At 38.1% G+C, this 26,774-nt stretch overlaps 1 protein-coding gene across 4 annotated transcripts in view; it reads right to left on the reverse strand.

Moving 5' to 3' along the window:
- The window catches only part of SORCS2 (sortilin related VPS10 domain containing receptor 2), a 558,809-nt gene that overhangs the window by 235,987 nt on the left and 296,048 nt on the right, over positions 1–26,774 (reverse strand). For all 4 annotated transcript variants that reach the window (XM_054065304.1, XM_054065302.1, XM_054065303.1 and 1 more), the window contains exon 3: positions 2,081–2,180. In XM_054065304.1, coding sequence (XP_053921279.1) covers positions 2,081–2,180 — 100 coding nt within the window. The remainder of the gene's footprint in view (positions 1–2,080; positions 2,181–26,774) is intronic.

The raw sequence follows: 26,774 nt of genomic DNA on the forward strand, positions 1-26,774 counted from the left end.
ATATTCCTAGTCTCTAAATGCTAAGTGGTAGCATGGGCCTACTTATGCTTTACATTTAAAGTGTGTTCTCAATTCCAGTATGCAGGGTCAGCATTCCAGCACAGTTTCCATTTTTAGCACATTTCAAAAGATGTGAACTGGTTGACGAAAACCCATACCATAATGACCTGAAGTCTGGTAACATCAGGAAGGAGTAAATTCGTGAGACTTTTGCTCAGCTCAGAAAAAGGAGTTAGAGTTCCAAATCTTCTCTTCCACCTCACTGCAGTTGGGCTGCAATGGATGGATAGGAAAACATTTTTTTCCATCTGGGCCCATTCCAACTCAGGTCATTCTACGATTCTAAATAACTTTTGTGAAATCAGCTGGTAGTCCTAGTTAGCATCCTAATCAAATATCCAATATCAGAAGAGCTGCCATTATGACTGACAAAATTATGACATACAGTCTTCCTCCTTACCTGCCATGTGTGACTGCAACACCTCCCAGGCATACATCTCCCTCTGCCATCATTTACAGGCCCTGAAAATCCCTTCTGCTGTGATATTTCTACTGTTTTTATATTATTGAACAATAACTTCATAGAAGCAAATCTCAGCATAAAAGCAGTGTATTTAATGAACCTAAGGAACTTTCTGTAACAGATGAATTCCAATATATTAGTTTACTAAGCACAGTTTGTATCTCTAAACTTCAAATTGCCTTAAGCAGAATGTAGATTTTTCTAAGACAGGGCCAAAACGAGATTTTTTTTGTGAACAGTGGTGCGTTCTTCAGGCTTGAAATTCAGCAGTGGTCTTGCCACTCTTTATTTTGCCAGATAACTGGCACAACAATGTAGTTACTGCCCCGCTCTGTGCTTCTGCAGGCTTTTATATTGTAGCTGGGCTAGCTGGGAAAAATCCTCTACAGGGCTCTTATGTGTCTCATGCTTTTAGTTTTTATTCCAGAATCTGAGAGGGGCAAGATTTCTTTTTATTTTTTCGAACTTGCAGTCACCAGTAGATCTTCTCTCTGAGACACACAATCAGCGCAACTTAGTGCTTGGTAGTAGTTCCATTTCAAGAAACAAAAAAAAATAATTTCTGACTTCACAGCACATTAAAAATATATTACCAAGTGCAGGCATAGCATAGCTCGGGCACAAAAGCTCCAGTGCCAATTGCAAGAGAAATAAAATATGTACTTAATCATCCAGGCAGCCTCACTGAGTTCCACTGATTTTTGATTAAGCAGAACAGACAGATAAACACAACTAACATTGTCCTTCCAATCAGCAGCCTCTGCATGAAATCAATGCTGCTGTATTACACCGGAGTTAAAAGGCCCTTATCAAAGAGAATTCTTATTTCATGAAAGACCTACTGTGCTTGTGTTATTCACAATGTATTTCACAATTCTTGCTGTTTAAATCATGGGTATTTTGCAGAAGTAGAAGGGTTGTTATTGTTTTTTTTTTTTCTTATAATCACTCTTTCTGTTGCTTCTAATACAACATCCATTGTAAATACACTCAATAGGTCGATTTTGCTCTCACTTATAAAGTCCACTTAATCTTCCCAGACTCCAGGAAAGGCTTTTTCATGCAGTAATGATGCAGGAACATTTTTTAAGAGAGAGTTTCAAGGCAAGTGGGTTTTTTATGTTTTTAATTAAGGTTTTACAAAGGATAAACATCGCTCTCAATGACAGCCTGCCCAATCCCTATGCTTTACATTAAGGAACGTGCAGAGCAGGCTGAAATTCTGCATAAAGTATGAAAAGGTTGAATGTTAGTCACAGAATCTGTTTGAAAACCTACAGGAGCTCCTTTTCGATCTCCATGGAAAATCCCACAGAAGATCAAATGCCAGGTATCAATGTCCTCGAAAGTTTTGAGAGTCCATCGAGCTAATTTCGCCTTTCTGTATTACTCAGGAAGAACAAATATCCCAAATCCATATGTCACACATGCACCTAAAGTGACCTATTATTTTGTAAAAAACACTTCCTTAGATTTTGCAAAACCATAAAAAAAATCTTACAAGCTGTAGAACCTCAGCTGCACAATAAAATGTCTTTTTTTTTTTTTGCCACATACCTTTTTTTTGTTGGTAGGACAAATGTAGAAATTGTCAATAACAGTGGCAATCCCAGGCTGCAGATTCAACTTTGTGTATAACGTCCCAAAATCTGAGGACCTGAAAGAAATCAAACATCTGTAAATGCTCTCTTCTAAAGTCTTCAACATTGAAACTGAAAAAAACCCCATTTTGTAGCACTAGCTATCCACTTTCAATGTTTCTCCACCATCCTTCTGTTCTTTTCAGTGCTCATTAGCTATTGAAAGAAACCTGATAATATTAAGAATATTTTTCTAAGTTTGAAAAGACGCAGCTAGTTCAGTCTATATTTTACAGTTCTGTGTGGTGCTAGTTTTCATCCTGATGCTGCACTGTGCAGTGACAGAAGCACAACACATATACCTTTCCATCACCACCCACGAGGTGGGAAAAAAGCTAAGTACAGCAAAAGCTCATCTGCAAATATTATCAGCACCTCCTCAGCTATGTAGAAAAGGAATACTCGACTTCAGAGCCTGGTGTTGCATAAGAGAATAATTTGGCTTGAGATCTGGAAGACTCACAATGGACATCTACCAGAATTCATACTTGATAAAGGTATCTACCTGCTACTCTAGCTCTTTCTTAGAGAATCATTAAATTTTGAAAGAATAAAACTAAAGTCAGGACTTGGCCATCAGTATGGCACACAGATAAATCTAAGAATATTTCAAATGTGAGCACTCAACTGTTTCATATTCCTGAAAAAAATGACAGTGAACAATGGCATCTGTTATGCACCTTTATCTGCAATGTCTAGTGTAAAAAGCACACACAAGTAAAATGTTTGTACATGAAAACATTAGTTAGTGAAACTCAATGCAAGTCATATCCAAAATTAAATTACTTTGGATGAAGCTTCATTTGTTCTATATAGGATCAAATTGCACCATTTAGTCTCTCCATATTTACAGTTTTTCCCTTCTCAATCGGAACACTACTCAAACACATCTAAGGCACCTGTCTCTTCATCACCAAGAAGCCCTCCCTCAGACAGACAGTGGGTAGACTTCCACTTTATATTCTCTTTCCTTCACTGGAATAACAATCTCTTTTAAGAAATGGGGCTGAATGTGCCCTGCCCAGTACCTCTATGTTATTCAAACAAGTGGGAACATGCAATAGTTTTGATGTCCCAGAGAACCAGGGTGAGACCTGTGTCCCTCCAGTGTGACATTGAGGACTGCCTATGCAGTGATTTCTGCCCTATAGCCCCATCCTGCCACGTTCATTGCTTCTCAGTGGGCTCTGTTGTCTCATGCTCATCACTCAGGGGAGTCACTGCTGAAACTGGTAGGAGTATGGCTGAGTACAAGAGCAAAAAGTGAGAAACCAAACCTCTGGCTAAGCATGTACACCGTGAAAGGTGACCCAGAGCCTGAGGTCTCCTCTCAGCCACATGAGGCAGAACAGTCCCCAAGGGGTTGGTGCCTGCAGGATGCTGTCGGGAGCACTGTGTGCCCACCTTCCAACTGCCCCTGTCCCAGTCACACCAGGGATATCGTTTAGGACAGAGGGCACAGAGTATGAAGCCAGCAGTGGCTACTTGGCAATCACACATCCACCCTTCCACATGATAGGAGAACCTTCAGCTGTGGTCGTGGAGCAGCTTTCTATGTCTTTGGCATCATCAAACATATTGAACGCCCGGATCAGGCCCGAAGGGACATTGAGTTCATATTTACCTTGCTTTTCTTCCCTCTTTACTAGTCAGAAAATGACTGGGCATAAGCCTATGACATACAGACCATGCTCACAGCCTAAAGTTGAGAGTTTACCTATTTTATAGTGACATCTGAATGGACTTCATCTGTTTTTTTTCACCCGTTATGTTCTTTTGCCTGCAGATATACAGCAATGCATTACAAAAACTAATGGAATCATAGTAATGCAGTTTTGACAAATAATTATGTAGAAATCAAATGCATACAACTGAACTGCACTGGCTATTCTAAATCAAGCTAATTAAAATTCTAAAGGAAACAGGATGGACAGTGCTAAACCTAATTTGCCAGAGGTGTTTGACAGAAAAGAAATTAAAGCAAAGACTAAAATAGTGGCTTCAGCTAGATGTACTGAAATCATGCAGAACAAGTATGTTTGACGGAAGCAGAGCCCAGTCTATTCTCTCTGAGGAAAGAGTACCAGGTCAGTGGCTTCCCCAGTAATGACATCCGGAAGATATTCTCTGAAACTTAAGGATGACCTAATTTACTTTGAAGACGCAGTTCCAGGATTAATACAATGGAACCACTGGAGAGCGATACTGCAGGAAAGATGGTGGCAGCAACTGTATCAAGGTCTGAAAAGAGCACAGGCAGGAAGCCCAAAGAGATTAAGCCATTTCAAACATATAAAATTCCAGTTTATAACTTCCACTTCTAATTCTCATAACTCGTAAAAAGTACTACAGGAAAAGAATTAAGTTGTAACAAAAAGAGTACACTATGGCAACTAAGGTATTTTCAGACAAAGGCAGAAAAACTATACTGTCAGTCTTTTATTTTCTGGTAGAAATTAGCCATCTCAAACAGAAAAAAAAAAAATTCCAATTCCAGTCTGAGAAAACTGGATAATGCATATTCATAAAGGCTCACCAAGCCCAAGCAGGAAGACCTGGATTGGCAGAAGATCTCAGGATCTATGGAGAAATCTATTCAGACACTTGAATCTTTTTTACTATAACCCAGACTTGAGGGTGCCCAAGAATGTCAGCCACTCTTTGACACATTAAATACAAGAGTTCATAGTTGAAGGACATTGTTCAAGGGAAGCACTGTCCAAATTAATTGGTTTTCTAAATTTGCTATAATCCAGAGAAAACAGGTCACCACAGCTGGTTTTATCTGGGGTTTAAGTTCCAAGTTTTGACTCCATATATATAAAGAATTAACATTTTGTAGCACATAGCTAGAACAGAATTCCTTACTGGACTAAAGGGCAGAGGAGAATGCACTCTGGGATCTTAGAACATGCCTGTTTCAAAAATATATTAAGAAGAATCACAAGATGTGTTCTGTAACAAATTCAGGAGACGAGAGAGGAGGAGGTCTTTATAGGGCTTCTAGTCATAAAGAGATTTTTTTTTTCTGTGTTAAAAAACAAGTTTGTGCTGTGTCAAAAGCATTAAGGAGAAGGAAAAAAAAAAAAGGAAAAAGAAAAACCAACACAAAAGAACCATCTGTGTTCTGTGTTTATGAGGATAAATACATTCTCCTTCCTCCCTAAAACTTCATGAAAAAATATTTCAAGGTATAACGGAAAGATGATACACACACAGTTGAAATGAAGATTAACATATCCTTCTACAGCATGGTTTATTTGCAGTGGGAGCACAAGAGCAGAACTCTATAGAAAGTCTGATTCCTTAACGACGGCCCTGACCTGCAGGTCATAGAATCATAGAATGTTTTGGGTTGGAAGGCCCCTTAAAGATCATCCAGTTCCAACCCCTTTGTCACGGGTAGGAGCCCTTCTACTAGTTGCTACAAGTTTCATCCATCCTGGTGTTGAACTTCTCCAGGGATGGAACATCCACAATTTCTCTGGGCAACCTGTGCCAGTCCCTCTCCACCCTCACAGTAAAAGAATTTCTTCCTAATATCTAACTTAAATCTACTGTCTTTCAGTTTAAAACCATTACCCCTCATCCTATCACTGCAGTTGCTGAGTTCTGAGTGATCTGGATACAGTTAGGGACAATTTTGGCTTCCTGTGAAACATTCCAGTGCACATAGCAAGCTATCCACTGGCTGTTTCTGGCTGCTTCTTATCCACATACGCACTAAAGGCTACATGTTGTATGGATGTTTCTTAGTAGAGTAAAACTCAGTGGAGGACTCACAGGAAACACATCTTTCAGTATTCAGATGATGGGTCATTCAAGGGACATAGGACTGTGGAATGCTGGAACAATTTGATTACTCATGTACTGATGCAGACATCACACAAAATGTTTCTGAACGAGTTAGCAGTCGGTAATAGCTTCTTTGGAAGTATCTGCTGAAATGCATGCCATTCGTCTTCTTTTCTTCAAGGAAAAATCTCTTTCCACTGTAACAATGGTGTGTTCGAATAGCAATCATCAAAATCATACAATGATACTACAGCACAGACAGAATTATGACATCTTAGTTTGTTTTAATGCTGTGATCTCAAACAATAGTTGGGAAAACTTCCAAGCGGTACAGAAATGTGCCCTGATGAAACAAAACTTCCAACACCACTAACACTGAGGAAATGTGGCTTTCATCCTTAAAAATGTAACTTTTTAATATCTAATCTAAAATTAATCTATACCTAACATAATTTGGAACTATACCTAATCGCTGAGTCTGGACAACTTCCAACAGAAATATTGAGAAAGAAGAAGAAATTTAACAGATATGAAAGGAGACATGAGCCAAATATTTAGCTGTCCAAACTTAACTATCAGTATACAGCTATCCACCTATTACTCACATCTATGATTCAGTGTTGCTTATTGTTCGTTGTTTATCCAGATATTTACAATATATATATTTATACATATATATAAAACATTAAAATGTACATAGCAAGATGTTAATAAACCTTTTCACAAGGATCAAAACTGCCTCCCAAGTAAAATTTAATAGTCAAAGAAAATGTTAACTGTAAATGCTTCCTTCCTTGCTTTCTTTTATTTATAATGAATTCAAAAGACACACTGGAAAGAGAATGGTTGGAACATTTAACATGCTCATTGGATTTCCTCTACCTTTACTTCTTGAAGATTAACTGAAGCTCCGTTCTAGCCAAATGAGCCGTATTGTAAAAGACCTATTAACTGAAAATCCTAGAAGACAACAATGAGGAGATATCGAATGACTCATGGATTACTTAACTAGCGAAACAAAAAGAAAGTGTTTGGAAAAAAAAACATACAGAAGATCAGCTGGTTTAGATTATTGATAAGTTGCTGAAAAAAGATTCAATTGAGATGCATGTTACAGTGGATCTGTGCATAATACTCACAGGACTTCTTCCTGCTTAATTTTCTCCAGACTGTATTGCAAATGCCTTCTTCTCACCTTCCCCACCCTTTGCTCAGAAGAACAATCAGTATTTATACCGTGAACTTTAAAGTGCAAGAGAAATTAAATAGAGACAACGCTGTCTGTTATACCTCAAATGTCTATAAGGAAAATATTTAGAGGGCAAGAGAGTAATGAAGAACTGGTTGAGTATCTAAAACAGATAAACTGGAAGTTCCAATAACAAATGCCAGGACAAACCTACTGAAAGGAAAATAGCCAGAGGAATATAATTAAAGAAGTGGTACAGTAATATAACTTCTTTACCTAAACAGCACAGAAGACTTCAAGGGCTCTTACATTTATGCTGTGGAAATTGTAGGCACTGGTTAGCACTGGTGTTTTTTCAAACAGCAACAAAAACCCCTCCAAAACACTAAAGCCTTTCTTCAGAGTAGAAAAAAACATTGTCATATTGGGTTCCAATACCTGACTCCTATTGAGGAATTTGTGCAGAGTAAAGTTTCTTCAAAGGCTGTAGAAGAGTATGACTCCTAGAAATCCAATTAACAGATTACTCATCAGCTATCAGCTCTGCTCCAGTACTTTCTGAAAATACTTCTCTCTCTGCTTTCCAAAAAAGTTGAGTCTTTTGGAAGTTACATCCTCTCAAGAAAATGAAACATAGACATATTTCTTCCTTAATCCAGTTTTACACTAAAGAATCAATGGCATAGCCAAGAGCTAACAGACAAACAGTTTAGAAACTTCACATTTAGGCAACACAGAGTTTACCTTTTTTTTCCAAAGGCGCTACAAAGATGATTGTATCCTGGTTTTACTCACCAACTCATTATTAATCCCATATGCTGATAACAGATATTTTTAAGAACTATGGATTATCACAATAGCGTTTTTAGCTGAAATAATGTGCTCTGTAATGTTCTGATGAGTACAGAACTTACTGCGACTTGGCATTTATATGGTTATAGAGGTTCCTTCCAGTTTTTACAGGTGTTATATGCAAATGAAGAGCCTTATAGTCTTAGTTGCTATATGGGAGCACAATAAAGGACAGATGGCAATTTGTAGTGGCTCTCTACTGACCTGTAAATATTTGATTGTAAAATACTGATTCAAAAGAATCCACAGAAAGAAACCCAAATTAAATCAAAAGACTGAACAGCCTCATCCATATCAAGTGAGAACTTGAGGACGACCAAAACATCACAAATTCTAGAACTGGACTTTATTCAATGCATTGAATATGTCCAAATCAACTGAGAGGGAAAAATAATTCTCTGTAGTAGATGATAAAAGCAAAGGTTACCCCACTAGGTGACTTTAGGGAGTCAGATCCTTTCTCAAGAACTATGGTTGCTAACTTCACGGTGAATAATAGGACATGGCCATATTGTGCAATTTACTTAAAATCACAGATGACAAATGTTAAACAATGCTTCATGTTGGCTGTTCTCCCGAGGGTTTGACAACTGGCTTCCCTGACACTATGCAGTACCGGGGCTGACTACCCCATACTAGCATGCCAAATTACAACTTTCTATCCTGACATTGCAATTACCTTTGCAGAAAGTGTTTTGAAGTTCATGTTTTCAAGGAATTACTCTGTCTCAGAGATGTCTCAACACAGAACTTCACATAGTACAGGAACAACTCATGTTTTCTTATGAGGGAACATGGAAGGTGATAAGCAGAGCTCTATGTCTAGGTGGGAGTGGTGGAGGTGTTGACACAGAAATCCATTCTTATGTACTGTACCATGTTTTTCCCTTACTGGTATCTTCTGTCATGCATTTATCATGTACTGTCTTTGGTTAATTATTTAATCGGTACAATACACACACAGAGCCCAGTTAGCAGCACTGTGTCTTTAGTATACACTACATATCTTTCAGTGCTGTATTTAAACATTCCTACTCTGCATAGTCTCAATGTACACCACCACAGTTATCTTCTGCAGCCCTTCATTAGTCCTTCAATATATCACAAACATCCCACTTGTTAGCCTATAATCGCACTACATTTTCAAGTAACTCCTCATTATTTGCTGCACAGCTCCAATAATTAGGCTTTATATTTCACATGCCTATAAAACGTCGCATTAGCTTCTATCAGCAGCAGCCATCACCTTTTCTCCCAGAAATTGTTGGTTTAGGTAGAACATTAATTTTGAAACTATTGCCTTGGTGCATTAATTCCATCACCAACACACAGCACTCACTGATGGCACGTCTTGGAATGTACAGCCTCTAGCCACGCTCGCAGTACAAAGATAGTTGTGATGAATCTGTTCAACCATGAAACAAGCAGTGTCACAGTGACAAAACAGACAAGACACAGCCAGGAAGACAGGGTTATGTCTTACTTTCGCAAAAAGAAAAAGCTATGTGTTATTTCTCCCCCATTAGCTTTGCAGCCTGGAGTGGCCAGGGCAAGCGGTGAAGCATGCAGCCCTCAGGGTGCAGTCGAAGGATACGACCAGGCCTGGGGGCCCCTATAGAAGTCCCCACCTTCATTATACCCCATGAATTTGCTCCTGTTAAACACAAAACAAGTTAAATTATCTGTGTTCAAATTAATAGTTTTGAACCAGTAATGCTTTTGCATGAGAAAGTGTGGCCAGCAAGACTAAGCAAGGGATTATTCCCCTGTAATCAGTGCTCGCGAGGCCACATCTCAAATATTGTGTTCAGTTTGGGGCCCCTCATGACAAGACAGACATTGAGCTGCTGGAGCACATCCAGGGAAGAGCAACAAAGCTAGTGAAGGCACTGGAGAACAAATATCATGAGGAGCAGCTGAGGGAACTGGAGTTGTTTATCCTGGAGAAAAGAAGGCTGAGGGGAGAACTTATCACTCACTACAACTGAAAGAAGATTGCAGTGAAGTAGGTGTTTGTCTCTTCTCCCAAGGAACAAACAACAGGAGAAGAGGAAATGGACTCAAGTTGAAAAAATCTTTAGCTGAAAGGTTATCAAGCATAGAAACAGGCTACCCAGGGAAGTGGTGGAGTCACCATCCCTGGAGTTATACCAGAGACATGTGGATGTGGCACTCAGGTTTAGTGGTGAACTTGGCAGTGTTAGATTTATGTTGGACTTGAGGTCTTTTTCCAACCTAAATAACTACGAAGACATTTTTAGCCTGGGTCATTTCAGTAATCCTGTTTACAACTCAGTCCCACAAAAAGTTGCAGAGGCCTAAATAAGTGAGCAGAAAATGCAAAGCAAGAGTGAAAAATTGGGAAAGATAAATTTCTTACCACACTTTCTTCACTGAATTCAATGTATCATGTAACTAACCCTTAGTGTGCAAGCATTTATCCTAAGAAATAATTCTGTGTAGATTTAGTTTCAGTAGCTGCAAATCCTGCATTGCGTTAGTGGATCACAGAAAGGAATGGAGTATACTATGGAGTGTTTGAGGTGTTTGCTACTGAGAGAAAGCTCTGGCATATTATAAACATAAATAAAATACCAGAATGGATAACTCACACAGTGCTACAAAAATGATTAATATTAATTTGTGGGGGGTTGTATCAGAATGGTAGCTGGATTCGAGTACAGGAAGAATTTTAGCATCAGCTGTATATTTTTTAATAAAAAGGTTTTCTTTCAAAACCTCAATTTATTATTTCTAAAGGTACTATGTTGGGAAAAAGATAGTGGCTTCAGTTAACTATTTACTTACTACCTACAAAAAAAACCTGAACACTTCCTATGTAATGCTAACTTCCCTGCACGAAGTTTAACAAACAACCTTAGGAAAAAAAGTGGTTTTGTTGAAAATTTAGGGAAAATAAACAAGAAAGAAAAGCTTTTGGTGCTAAAATGCAATATTCCAAAATAATGCTTACTAACGAGTTTGCCAAAAGTTGAAATATCTTTATATCACTTCCACTGGGATTCCTGTTCTGTAAGTGCTGTGATTGGAAATAAGTAATTACAAAGGAAAATTTCTCATCTCACATACTTGTGTTCTTTGTGGAAAGAGGATGGTTTAAAAACATTTTCTTGAGCTTTGCAAGGAGCATTACAACTCTCCAGCAGGAAAATACTGCTCAGTATTTTCCATAGCCCAGTCTTATTACTTAAACCACTACACACAGTTGAAATATTTCTGAAATAACTTTATTCTCAGTCAGGCAGCTCCTTGGAAGGCAAGAATGATGTTGGGATGTACAAGAAGAGAGACTGTAACCTTGTGCTTTCTCATCAGAACAGCAAGTTCTCTCATAATCACTGGATAGGTTGCAACAAGAACATTTAGGAAATTTAAAAAGAACTGATATTAATTTAAGAAACTGTATGTGCACATTGACATGTGATTTTGTATTCCTCTAGTAATGGGCTCTGCCAACTACACTAGTCAGCTACTTGCTCTTCAGTAAGTGTAACTCTTCCTTAATAGCCAGCCAGTCACGCTCTTCTGTAAGTGGAACTCTTCCTTAACTCCATTGTAGAAGTTTTTGCTTTTGCAGCTGAAGTGGTGACCTCAACTTTATGACTGCTCCGGAGGAGGGGGAAGGGGGAGTGAATTATATGGCCAGGTTGTAGCACTTTGTAAAAAGGTAAATGAAGTCAATGTTTTGTCAGTGATTTGACTGTGGTACTCCGCACCTGAAGCCAAATACCTGGCAGAACTAAGGGAGTAACTCAACATTTTTATAAAGAGTAAAAATATCTTAACCAGTAAGTAAATACAGATAAATGGACTCTGGAAAGTATCAAGCATAATGCTGAGCATATTAGAGACCCATCAAATGCCCCATGGCTCTGGGCTTTCTGGCATGCTTCTCCATAAGTGATCACATCACAGATGGAGACTGGGCAGTGCACAAATTCACCCAGGATACCAGTTCATTTAGAGTGATTAATCTAAGTTAATACAATTGTCTCACAAACAAAACCTTCACGAGGAATTTTAAGGCATCATTTTGAATTCCTCTCCTGCAACAGAAGTTCACTGTACATGTTGAAAACACCACCTGACTCACCCATGCCTGTCCATGAACAGGGTTTCCATGATGTGCCTGAAATGATGAAACCTCAGGCAGTTAAATAAGATCAAGTTTTCCTAAGAGCTTTTAAAATCACTGTCTCTAAGCCACAGGAACTGCCAGCTTCCAGAACACAGTAACAAAGCCTACATTTAATGACAGGAGGAGGCAGACCTAAAAATGCTTTAACATGGGGTATTCAGATATTCAAAACCGCTTCAGCAGGTTTTGTTTCTGTCACTTGCTAATGAACCCAGTTGTAATCTCCTAAGAGCCTTCTACAACTGTCAAAGCCCTTTTTTAAAATTTATTTTGTTTAGAGCTTTCAGCAGCCAAATTTCCCTTGCAGTCCTTCTCCTATAACTGCAGTGACACCTGGGGAGAGCCAAGCCCATCAGCTGCAGTTTGGCCTGCTGTTGAACTTGGCAAGCCAGCAGCACATAAAGCCTCAGCAGATGTTTCTGCTTTTATAGCAGCTCTTCCAAACCCTTGGCCAGACATAAATCCAAAATAGATCCAGAAAAGAGACAAACAGTGCCAGCAACATGGCTCTTAAAATCAGAAGGCAGAACCAGCCTTTTTTGCAGGACTCTGAGACCATGAGCAGCAGAAGGTGCTGCGAAGTGTTCCCATAAATTATGCAGACAGATCAGAAGGGCCAGACACAGCAACTGCAGCACATTTTGCACTGTGTTGCAGTTTGCTAGGAAACAGAATTCTAAGATAAACACATGCATTTACAAAGGAGTTTCCAAACAGAGAAGATCATGCTTCATAGCAACAGGAACAGGAAGCAGGTGGGTTTATGGCCATTAACACTTTCACGTGGATCTGTGGTGCTTCCACACCATGGTAATGAATGCTCTAAAAATAAAACAGCAAGGAGATGATCCTTGGCAGAAGAAGTCTTCTAAATACATGCCATGTTGTCTATTTCATAAAAACAAGTCATACTAAGACTGTGTTCACAGCTGACACTGCGCTTTATAGGAGAGAGAGGTATACCCAGGTCCATGCTAATACATGTGTTCCCTTGATGATGACTACTTGCTCATAACAGAAGCTAGATCCACTGTAAAGTCTTGCTATGTCATTTCAAATGCAAGTAAAAACAACCCCCACAGAACAATCAAAACACAAAGCTCAAGGAGGCAAAAATTTAAATCACATTATTTTCTGGCATTAAGGGAGACTAGGAAAAGAAAAAAGTGACCAAATGTCTAAAAAGGAGTTCTTTTTGTAGGAGTGAAGATTATTACATGTTCTCCTGCTTCCCCTAGTACATACCAATTAAGCTCAGATGGAGCTGCTAGCAGAGGATGCATCTCTGTGGGTTTGAGGCTGCTGGAGTGTCTGGGGTCTCTCACTGAGGCTGGGACAGCAGGAGATGGGCTCCTTCCTTGAAGGAGCTATGTGGTGGTGGATGATCTAGGAGACCAAGTGAACAGCTGCTGATGGAAGTCAGTAAACTTCACACCTTCCAAGAGGATGGGAAAGACATCCATAGGATGATGTCAACAAGTTTATACAAAGGTGTGAGGAGTGGATGATACCTCAGTGATGCATCCCATTGAACTATGGGCACACAGGAATTTCATGAAGCTCAACAAAAGGTGCGAAGTCCTGCACCTGGACAGGAAACACCCAATGCACCAGTACATACCAGAGGCCAAAAGGCTGGAAAGCAGCTTTGCAGCAAAGGCCTTGAAGATCCTGGTGGACATCCAATTGAACATAAGCCAGTAATGTGCACTTGCAGCAAATAAGGAAAACAGTCTTTTGGCAGACTTTCAGCTGCATCAGGAAAAGCATTGCCAGCAGGCCAAAGGAGGAGAGCCTTCCCACTCAGCACCGGTGAGATTCTCTGCAGTACTGTGGCTCCTCAGTACCAGAAAGGCATGGACATACTGGAGTAAGCCCATCAAGGAGCTACAAAGATGATTAGAGTCTGAAGCATCTACCACACAGGGCAAGGCTGAGAGAACTGGGGCTGTTCAGCCTGGAAAAGAGAAGGCTCATGGGAATAAGTGTGTAAAATACCTGATGGGAGGAAGTAAATATGGAGCCAGATTCTTCTTGGCAGTGACCAGTGATGAGACAAGAGGCAAAGGGCAGAAACTGAAATACATTAAACTCCATTCAAACATAAGAAAAAAATCTTTTTTTACCATGAGAATGGCTGAACACTGGAACAGGTTGCCCAGGAAGGTTGTGCAATCTCCATTCTCAGATACCCTCAATACTCAACTGAACAAGGTCTAGAGTGCCATGCTTTGAGTAAGAGAGCTGGATCCAATGATGTCAAGAGTTCCCTTCAACCTCAATCAATGTGCCATTCTGCAGTTACCAAAACTTGTCTTTATTGAAGATACTGTGTAACAACAATAATTTTCTGTAGACAACTGACACAATTAGAGCATCACCAGGCCACAGAAGGAACTTAGATCTGACTGTTTTCTAGGAAATGCACAATTTCACATAAATTCTTGACCATACTAAAACCAAAAGCTTTGTAATTTTGTATTATCTTTAAGTTCAGTGAAATCAGAACTCTGCTTATGACAAAGAAGTACTCAACTGTACAGTAGAGTTGGTTAAGCCAACACCCTTAAATTTACTGATCAGTGAAGTACCTACAACATAGGACCTGAACAATCTTTGGTTATTAAGTTTGAATTTATAGTTGAATCCCAAACTCAAAATTTGCAGTTTGAAAGGCGGCACAGAAACTTTTTCTCTATAATTCTTTTTGCAGTCATCTAACTAAGCCTATTCAACTGCCCAAAGCTGTCTAGCTTACATGAAAAAAAAACCCAAAATCCAAAAAATGTGGCTTTGTCCAATGAAAGCTTTTTTCCCCCCTTTTCTGCTGTTGTTGATTCCACTCAAAATCACCACTATGGGGAATTTAATCTATGAAAGCTTTGGCAAACGTTTTGGTATATGTGGTCAAGTCTCAGGTTTATAGTGAAAGTTCAGCACATCACCATTACCCTACAAATAAATGTACAGATCCCAAATGCTAGCCGCTAGTCCCACCAGGCATATTTTATTAAGTACCTCTTATACATGACTCAGATACCAGCTTGATCTTACACCAATAAAATGAAAACCAGCATGGTGGTGTTTGGGGAGAGACTAAGATACCTTTGCTGTTCTTACTTCCAAATCACATCCACTCCAAGGCAGATTTTTTCAAAGAAATCAAGACTTGAGCTGCCATTGGAGAAATCAGAAGGAGAATGGCTAGGAGGAGTCACTCAATGCAATTGCTATTGCTCCACATTTGTGGGTAATCCCATGGAACACAGCAGACGGCAGTCTGCCCTCCTTCCCTCAGGTTCATGTAGTAAAGTATATTTACATGTAAATTTATCTCGTGTTCAGACTGGATGACACTGGATCTCCAGATATGAACTGACTTTTGTTTTCTTTTTACCGAGACAAACTCATCAACGTGAGACTTATCATCATGAAACGATGACCAAGTATAAAAGCCTCAGAATATATTGATTATTGAATGCATCTGAAGTCTTTTCACATGTAGGCATTTTCTATTTTGTCTAATTTTCAATATCCTGTGCTAATAAAAATGAGAGATCTGAGTTATAATTTTGTGTTACTATACATTCACTTAGTAGATAAAGGGAATTCCTTCTTCTAGAGCCATCTGTCTAAATTTAGACCATTAAACTGGTAGACTGGCTGTATTTAACATTACCACTGATTAATCTGTCTGCAACATCTAACCTTGTAGAATAAATCCCCCAGATGATTTAAGGAAATGAAACACAGTGGCACCGCAGGGCAAGATGAATGCTCCAAAAACTTCCAGCAGAAAGTTAGAGGAAAATTACCCAGCTTCTGAGCTGTGTAGATGCCAAATACATTGACAGTGAAGCTTACACACTCATACAGAGAAGTATTTAATAATGCAAATAAAATTGTTAATGGCTGTAAATGAACACCTTTGAGTTATCAATACCAAACCAAATAATCTTTAAATGAAATTTAACCATCTTGCTTATTTGAGTTACTTTTATATATCTTGTTCTTGTTTTGACATAACAGACATTTTCAGTTTCTGAATTTCAGATACTTTAAGCTGCAGAAGAGGTTCTCCTGCAGGAGACTACCATATTTCTGGGCCATATATAATATTCTTTCTTCATTAATGACTAGTTCAAGGATACCAAAATAGACGACCTGCACATACACTTTCCAAGATACTATTTTGTCATGTTCTGATCTCTCTTCTTTATTAAGAAGTTGGTAGTAAAATTGACTGACGTGTAGTCTTATTGTACCAGGAGAACTTGTCATTCAGCTCTTTGACCTTGTCTTCACACTAACAGTCAAGTGTCTTTGAAATCTGTTTACTTCAGAATTTACAACACTATTAATGACAGGATGTCAGCACTTCTCAGGTTTGAAAAGATCTAATAATAGTAAATTAGTTTGGACAGTAGGGTCATCTGTAATATACTTTAAGAAAGAGAGACAAATTTCATTATTCCACCTTATGATTAAAGACAAGTAAAACAATTCTTAAACTACTTTTTTCCTTTGGTAGTTTTTTTTGTTTTCATTGAAGAACATTCTTTATTTTTTGAGGCCAACATAGACTACATTATCTGAAAACAAATAAAAAGCTGTATTAGCAAATAAAGGACTTAACTTGACAGATACGATACCCTTTCCAGAAAAAAAAGCCTACAGAACCTAAAAAGCTTAGTCACCTCCTATCAAGCAAGCTTTGGGCAAGGTCGAGAAGCAGCCTACATGACTCAAAGATCTGTTACTCTTTCATCACTATGTGCAATGTCACTGACATGGGGCCTATATTCTTGCACTTCAGATTCATGAAAATGAGACATCTAGATGTAAGGAGGGGCACAGTGGAAAGAAATATTTCCTGTAGTAATACCTTCCTACTGTCAGAAAGAGTATTACATTAAAAATTACATATGGCAATAATTTTCTCTTCTGTTTGCTAAAGATCCTTTGCTTTGCTGCATAACTGTCCCAGGAGGAAAAGTGATCTTTTGTTCCAGCTCCTTCCAATATAGTTGCATTCTCCTTATTTACCTTCTCACAATTTCATCTATTCTACAGTATGAGATAGTAAGAATAATACAAAATATGATAATCAGATGACCTATTAAATCCCAGAGAAATTGTCCTCCAGCGTTAGTGCTGTGTGTTTGGGAATTGACTAATCTAGCAGAACAACAAACAGTCACACCTGTATTTGCATTGGCCACATGGGCCTATTCACAGCTATGTGGGACAGTATTTTGATTAGCACTTTAAAGCTTCTAATTATCTTTTTTTGTTATAGCTTTTGGCTCTATCTCAGATTCTTCTAACATTTTGCATATGTTACATAGATAAATAAATGTGCATTCAACAAAACTGAGCTTGAGATTCCTCAGATTTCCTCCAATATTACATGAAGTCAGAGAAACCTCTGTGTTTGCCTCAATAAGGCATAAGAACAGGACAAAGACGATACCTGTTGCCTCTATGACACTGAAGGATGTAAAACTGAAGTATATTTCCATATGATCAAAGGAAGCTGTAAATTATTATAAAAAGAAGTAAAATAAGAAGTAGCTTTGAGTCACTTACTTATTCTGTTAAGAATGCAAATTATAAGTATGGGATATTAGCTGATGGAGTGATAAGAAATTTCAAGTGATTCCAAACCATTAAGTTATTCACACTGATATTCAAAATGTAATTACTTTCAAACCGCATGACAGAGCTGCATTATCAGAACAAATACCTTACGAGCAACACGTGAGTTATGCCTGCTTATTCTGGTGACGTTTTGGTTACTTATCATTTCAGCTCTGTGTATATTTAGTTATTTGGCATATTTACTAAATAACAACAACAACAATAATAATAAATAACACCGCATTCAGACTCTCAGATCTTTATGGTTATACCATCACACATAAGAGGAAAGAAAAGAAGAACATTTATGTCATATTTTCAATGGAATATCTTGAAGAAAATACAGCTTGAGTTATGCATACTGTAGGTAGATTTTCAGGTATCAGTCTTATGCTTTGCTGTTGCCTCTTCAAATCTTTAGCAATAAGCAATACTGTCAGGTACATGATAACCACAGATATATGTGATTTTTATCATTAGAAGATCTAAGGTCCTAAGGAGGAAAAGATGACCTGCTATCCTCTGCTCCCCACCCCATCCTTACTTGTTACTTCTTGTAAGCCTCTCACCCGCAGTTTGCAAGTCCACAAGCAGCTGAACAACATTTGTCTTTGGAGAGGGCTGACCTTTAGTAACTGCATTTCAAATTAATACCACAGTACCAGTTATTCACACAATCTTTCTTTTATACCTATCTTTTCTTTGCCTTCCTGATCAGAAGAGCATTGTTTTTTCTATTTTTTTGGTCTCATTTCATTCTTATCTCTTGGCAGTGATTACAGAAGACTCTGTGTGTAAAATGAGCAAGGAAAGCATTATTCCTTAATTTGAAAGCTGGACATTCTGAGGCACAGATTTCATCTAAATTGCAGGTAGAGCATCACTAACAGTACTGATAGAAATGTCAGGCATCCTTGGCACACAGACAAGAAGGCCTATTTGTATTTGCTTTGAAATTTTCTACTACGTTCCCTTTTAGTATATTATTGCTTTGCGTTAACTTATTGTCCCACCTCAGAGAAGAGAAAGCAAATGCTTTAAATATCAGGTATGCTGTCTACAGGCAACTAGTTCCAAAAATTTCAGATAAGTGGACCTCTGTCAGAATATTTTGAATATCACAATACTTTAGCTGTGAATTGAAAATAACATACCTGCAATGACATTCCACACCTCAGCTGTGAAGCAGTGGCCCACAAACCTGCAGACCATCAGTGGTCCATACCTAATAGGTAGCTTACAGACATCTCTAATAGATAAGGCTAACTATTCAAAAATGTTGATATGCTGCCATCAACTCTGGAGAGATAAAAAGGGTAAATGTCTGGAAAATTGTTTGTCTAAGCCTACAGTAGTCCACTTATTTAACTGCATCATCTCCATGTACTTATTCTGGACTCAGCCTGCCCTTTCTGAATTCGCTTGCCACCCTCACCACTATGGTTTTCTTTGTAATAAACTGAAACTTTGAAAGCAGTGAGTCAAATTGCGTTTCCTGAAAATGGTAAATATTCTGCAAAGATGTTCGCAAGAAAGGAAGAGAGGAAAGGAAGAGAGGCTAAGAGATAGAGAACAGTCCATCCTCCAAGTCCCCAGTAAAAATGCACGTAAGTAAATCATCTGGAATCAAACTCTGTTTTCTATATACAGGAACACTAAATCCATCTCAATACAAAAGAAAATCTCAGAATGTCACATTATATTATTTATTCAGGCAAACTACTCTTCTGTTTGTAAATTATCAGAAAAATCAACAATAGTTGTGCCAGATTACTCATAAAGTAATTCTTGATTTGTAGCTTGTTTGCTATAAAATATCTGAGCTCTGACAGAGCATAAAGGAAACACGTTAAGTTCATCTTTGTCTGACAAACTTGCGACTTGTAGAATAAGAATTCTGTCCTCAGTATTTGTGATTATAAATTCCAATTGTCATCCTCAAGTAATCTGTACTGCATAGTTAAAATGTACTGATGTGGCAAATCCTGCCATTTGCTGGAGTCTATTTGTAGAAAATTAACAGAGGACAGGTCTGAACAGTGTTGAAACAATTAATTCTTAAATATGAGCTAATAATCACAGAAAACTTGCAATATTCCATAGCTCGACTCAAGCAGAACAAGGGAACAAGAGACCAATTACTTGTGTGGGTTTTTTTTTCTGTGTTCTGTGTCCCAGCAAAGTCTCAGCTCCCCAGCCCACTGCTGTGTGCTTCCTGCCTGAAACTGAAGTCAATCACAGTCTCAAACACACTCAAAAACAGGGAAGACTTCCAAGAGAAAATTAATGGCCATAGTTACTCTGCTAGGTTTCACCCTCACTGGTTCCACAATAGTACTGTTTGGCTTGTCAATTAATGTGAGAGGAATGCTTGCCATTGGTTTTGCTAACAGGCTCTACATGGCAGGGAATATCAAACCACACCATCCACAGAACAAAATAATGCCACGTCCCAGCCTCAGTATAAAGGCTTGCAGACAATAGTAGAGAACCACCTCTTGGTCTGGTCTGCTCCTAGAAAACCCTCAAGAGTTAAGAAAGACAGTAATACAAAAAACCAGAACCGGCACTACATGCTATAGAAGTACGTGGTAACAACTGCTAACAGGGCTGTTTCTGTTAAATGCCAGTCTGAATCCTATGTACACATAAGAGCTTGGAAGAACTTGCAGGAGACAAGATCTACTGACGGCAGCCCTTCTCAGTCACAGAGGCTTATCACAGGAACCGGAGCTACTGATCTCTTTGTGTTCCAGAGGAAAGCCCCTTGCTCATCCAGACCTACATAAATATTCTAGCACAATCCTTCCATTTCTCTACAAGATATCACTATCCCTGCTGATATGAACAACAATACTGTTTAATTTAAAAATTCTCTAAAGAGTGATTGAAAATGTAAATTATGTTTCTTATTGTCATTCAATACAGAGATTTATAAATATATTTCATCCTGAAATTTGCTTATCCAAGTGGTTAAGAATATTTTAAATTGAGAACATATTCCCAACTTGAGTCAAACTCCACAGAAGAGTGCAGGGAGAACAGTTGAAAAGGTTTATCAATTCACCTGATGAATCTCTTGCAGCAGAGCTTTCTACCCTTTAATAAGGGCTCTCAATTAATCCTCATGCACTGCATACGCACTAAATAATGCATGCCCTTTTACCTGAATATTCCTCAAACACACTGTTCTTCTCTCTGAAACCAATAGTGACTGAACAGAAATAGAAAAAACCATGACTGAACAGAAATGTGAGACACACGAGTGGTGGGTGCTGCATTTATCAGAGATGTGAGACTGTCACCATACCTGTTCCAACAAACATAACCTCAGATCAAGTGCTTCTTCATCTGGTCTACACTTGTGCTTTTTTGGCAATGTTTTGCCACTTGGAAGCATCCTGAATTCAATCTTAAACTTGGAATTACTTGTTCTAATCTATTTTGGAATGCTCCAGCTTTCATAAAAATTTGATTTCACTACAGAAAATTACAAATGTCATCAGTGAGTACTAAATACATTTCTTGGCTCCTGTTCCCCACATATGTTTGGAGAGTGTTCATATCTGTCTGAAAATGTTTTCAAGAGGTAATGATTGTACAACAGAACAGTCATATAAACCAAGACCTGACTCTGGTTCTGCAAGTATTGCCATGGATGATGCTCACAACCTCCAGTAACTGCAGACAGCTGTTGTTAATACTAAAGCCATTGATAGCTTTTCTTTTTTAAAAAAATGATAGTGAATGTTAAGCTCAGAGATAACAGGGTGTGATTTCAGTGTTGTACCTTAATAATGGAGTTGACATCTGTGTATAATACCAAATTCACTTACAACATCACATGAGGAACAAGCTAACAGAGCTAACTAAATATTCACTGCTATTTGATGGGATAAAATCATGAGGTAATGCTGCAACTCTGAACAAGACTGGTGGAAATTGTCCATTCTTCCAAATGTAAAAGATGTCAGATATTTAAGGGAACAAAAGAAATTGAAATCGCATTAGGCCAGAAATGTGAGCATACACAAAGCATGGAAAATCTAAAAAACACTTATTGATTCAAGCATAAATCACAATTAGCAGTCATGATTCCAGTCTTCTGTCACAGTGCCTATAAATATTTATCTATTGTATACAGTTACTGTAAAAATAACTTGTTTCTCAGTGAAAGTGTTCCAGCCTGAACTGTGGATCTAAACACAGGTTTCCAGCATACCTGTAATCCACAATGAAGGCAGCACTTCACAGGGCCAAAAACTTGCTTTCTCTCTGAATAATGAAAAGTCCTGAGGCAGGAAGGTTTTCTTCTGGCACAGGATTACTGAGGATTAATTCTGGTGTCCCACTTCAAACATCCCACGGGGTCCTGCATGCTCTGTCAAGCCCAACTCCACCGCCAGTAAGGCAGGTACAGGGACAGAAGAAATGAAATCCTTTACCTCTGCTGAATTCCCATCAGATCCTGCTGTAGATTATTCCTCTCTGTGATAAAAATGTTACACTGCTTTCCAATCTGAGCTTAAATTACACGGAAGTATCATGCCACATCCAACAGCATGCTGGTTATGAATGAGACCAAAAGCAGAGAAGCAAATTTTGCATTATTGTGCAAACTGCTACTGAAGTTAGAAATAAATGTTAATGCCATTGGAGCTAATGTGCCTGTGGAGCCTGTTAACATTCTTACTGTGTTTTCCAAATTACCACTTTCACGAGGTCACAATAGTAATCAGAATAAATCCAACACTTAAAAAAGAGCCATAATACTAACAATACAGTTTATTAACCATCAGGATGTCAAAGTAGATAAAAGTGTTTGGTTTAGGCATGGTCCTAAAAGTAAGTTCTACAGAAGAAAGATAAAATTTACCACATGTTGAAAGGATGTGATTTTAATCTATCATAGATATATTAAATAATTATCCATCATCATACCCGTATTGATCTGCCTAATTTAAGGAACCTTTTTACCGCTTAAATATAAGCAATATTACTTCTAACTGTGAAATTTTTCAGGCTTTAAGTACATAAAGCAGTGAGTAGTCCTAAACTCCTATATTTATTTTCTGATAACATCAACTTACCATTAGAATCACAACAAACAAACCAATCCACAGAGAAATCCAGAAAACAGAGCTGCAAATTTCTTGAAAAGAAGTCTACTTCATTTCCACCACTACCAAGTGGTTTTAGGCAGGTGAATTATACCTCTGTCATCCCTAACAGACATCTGTTTATATACTTATTAACCTCTAGCAATTAAGACTTTATAACCTCCTCAGGCAAATAATCTAAATAGCATATAATTTTATAACATTTTCCCCAATTTTCAACTTGTGTTTTCTTTGCTAACATGTAAGCCTGTTATTCATCATCTAGCACTATGCGTTTAGAGACTGTATCCTCTTTGCTGACATTTTTAATATACTTGAAGATTGTTAACACATCACCCATTGACTGCTCTTCTCTAAAATAAATAACCCACATTCTTCTGGTCTTTTTCATAGCTCACATGTTAGAGCTTCCTTCATCCCTGATGCTCTTCTCTAGGCTGCCTCCCATCTGATGCCCTACAAAGTTGAATTGACCAGAAAGACTGCTTTGTATCTATTGCATGTAAACTCAGATATATATATATTGCAGTGGGAGGTTTGGCTTTTCTGCATCACCAAGACAAGACTGAAGTTCAATCTGTGGTCTATTTTAATGTGCAAATTTTCTTTGAGTATTATTTGAGTAATCACTTGAGTAAAATTTCCACTTAATCAGTAGCTGTGAAGCTGTCAATTCCTGTTGGAAGTACAGTAGTTTGCACCTATACCTACTAATAAATCTCCTCTCTTTTTCCAACCACTTCCCCAGTTTGCCAAGATCAGTTTGTATTCCAATTTTGTCTTCCATCATGCTTACAACCCCTTCAGACTCCATGACAGCTACAAATTAAATATATACAGTGCCTGCACCATCAAACAGATCACTCAAAAATTGATTGACCCCAAACACAAAGAGATCTCTAGAGAATCGCCTTTATTTCATTTTTCTGTTTTCCCAGTGAAGCAGTAATGACTCTCTGAGAAACTCTTTGTACCAGCTCCCCACCTTCTCTGTAGTAGCTTCATTTGATTATCAATCCCTAAAATGTTGGGGCTTTTTCAGGAGGCCATCAAAATCTTTGGACAAAAATAAAGAACGAGATACTCCAAAATTAATTCATGGAAAATGACTGACTAAAGGAATAAAATGCACATGCCTTCTATGGAACTCATAGTGATGATACCATCACCCAACGTGCCAAGTTTCCATTGACTTCAGTGCTCAGCATTGGAATATAAACAATTCACATTATAAGTATTGCACTGTACTTCCAAGAGAGATGTACACAACAGCCATGGAGATGATTTACTGTAGTACTTTGCACGCTAGCCACAGAAAGATAAATTAGAAACTGCAGGAACTGTGGAGAAAATATGTTTTCTAGACACTAAGACAAGTAGGCCTCGTGACTAGAGCTATTTTTGGTGCAGAAATTTGATAGCAGATTATAGACTTGTCACTTGTAACAAGCATAATCCCTTGTAGTGCGAGCTCAGGAGATTTCAGATTTGGGACTGCAGAGTACTCTAGTTCCATATGCATGAGACCCACGTGACCCTGGCCAAAAGAATTGTTGTCTTGGACATTCAGAAGCCAATTTTGAATACGATAGGGCTTCATTAGAGTTTCTACATGACCTAAACTTCCAACATTCACATATCAGGTGTATCACTTTTCTTGCACTGACTTTATTCAAAAGAATTGTACACATTAATTTTTCTATGCCAATGCTTGTACGATGTATAATGGAAGAAATCACAAGACATTTGGAAAAAAAAGCAAATGTAATTGCATCCTAAAATGAAGCAGAGCAACTTAATATGAACGCAGGCCTGAAGAGCTGAATCCATACAATGAGTTACAGAGGATTTTGACAGAGCAATTACAACAATGCCAGCCAGTATAGCGTGCCAGCTATTTAACAAAAGCAAACAGCCTCCAATGTTGACATATTTAGGCCTCATTAAATCCAAAATACCAAAGCTTCTCCATATTTAAAGCAGACGTGGTTTATTCAGCACTGAAAAGGCATCTTCCTTCCCTTTGTCTTTAATGGGAGAGTTTCTCTAAGTTAGAAAGCTTAAACAATTCTAAATACTCCCTCAGTCTGCATCTTTCTGTACATCTGGGTGGGGGATGGGGTATTTGCCTCAGAAATAAAAGGAAAGGAAGGACTTTTGTGTATGCCATGAGAGCAATTTGAAAACGATTCCTAAGAAGGTGCTTCAAAACACAAAAAATTCAGGAAAAGGCAACATATCTCTTTCTCATTACCATCCAATTCTTTTAAGGGGGTGTCTGTGATGATGCAAACCTAAAACTTGTTTAAACAACACATACTTAATAACATTCCACCACTCCCATAAATCCAAACTAATAGAAAGTATTAATAGAAACCAAATTTAGTAAGTGAGAGAACATTGCAAGGAATCATTTCTGTAGTACGTCTCATGCTTGCCTTCTCATTGGACAGAACACTGCACAGTGCAAAACTTTTCTGGCAAATAAAGTATCATATATACATATAAGATGTTTGCAATTATGCCATCTCTGGCTATGAGCTGAGAGGAAACAGTTGGAAACAGGTAACACCTACTTAGAACATATGAACAAATGACTGAAAAAATGACAATTCCATTTTGAAATAATACAAACCCAGAGCTATCACTTGGCAATAAAGGCACAATCTTAAATTCTTGATCACCCCTGTAATTAAGCTTCCCCATTATACCTATACACTAGAGGATGCATTCTGCCTGATCAATAATGTGTGATACAAGTCTTAGATACACATTTTCTTTAGTCTGGCTCCCAAAGGAAACAAGACTTACATGATAATTTGCTTCCTTTTCCAGTACCACATCCAAAACGGCTTTTGGACCCAGATTTCAGAGGAAGAGAGACCTCAAAAATCCTGAATTCCTACAAGTTTTACCAGTAGCAATAGCTAAAGGATAGAGACCCACTTAGCGTCTCCACTAAGGAAAAGGCAAACGGAAAAGGCCATCATGGGGTCTAGCAAGCATCCGCCGGCTAGCTTGCCAGTAGTCACGTGGCTCATCATCAGTCACAGCAAGTACTGTCTTTTGCCCTTCTAAGAGGCATGTGGAGACAACCATGATGTATTGCAGAACTCAAAGAGAAAGGTCAGGAGAACAGAGCAGGGAAGTTTGTTATTACAGTGGATAGAAGAAAAACCCATAAGCAAAGTGCTCTGTGATTCTACTACCAGAGCTTTTTCCACGTGAATATGATGTAAATCACTACACAGTGCAGAGATTTACATGAATAAAAAGTAGACTGCCTTAAGAAATGGGGACAAAATTCCATGGCCTCTCATATACAGCAGTCGATAACCACAAATAGTAGAAGCTCAGTATTCTCTTCTTATTTTTTTTATGATCTCTCCCTTAATAAGTATTTATAAAAATAGTTGTAGCAAAATCCAGAAGCAAGCAGTTCACCTGTATTTAGTCATCTCTTTCAAAAAGTAGTTATTTCACCTAATATTAAAAATATCCTCTTAAACCAAAATACTCATACATTATTTTGCTGATTAAGTAGCACTTACAATCCTATAAGGAAAAAAAAAAACCCAAGGAAACAAAAACTTACTTATGATTAATTTCTAAAAGATGGGTTTTTTTCTTTTTTTTAATCCAGTCCAGAGTACCACTGTATGATAGGTCTTCTGTACATGTTCCTTAGTGTAGTACATTGAATATCGTAAGGTCTTTTAGGCTAGTTCATTGTTACGTCATGTGTCTAAGTGGGTCTTCTCGATCAGATGTCACATCAAGGTGGTCTACATTTTCATTATTAATTTAGAAATTGGTTCAATCTACCCATATACGCTTTACTGAGATTGTATCATTT

The sequence above is a fragment of the Cuculus canorus genome, chromosome 4, assembly GCF_017976375.1.
Source record: "Cuculus canorus isolate bCucCan1 chromosome 4, bCucCan1.pri, whole genome shotgun sequence".
Classification (NCBI taxonomy): domain Eukaryota; kingdom Metazoa; phylum Chordata; class Aves; order Cuculiformes; family Cuculidae; genus Cuculus; species Cuculus canorus.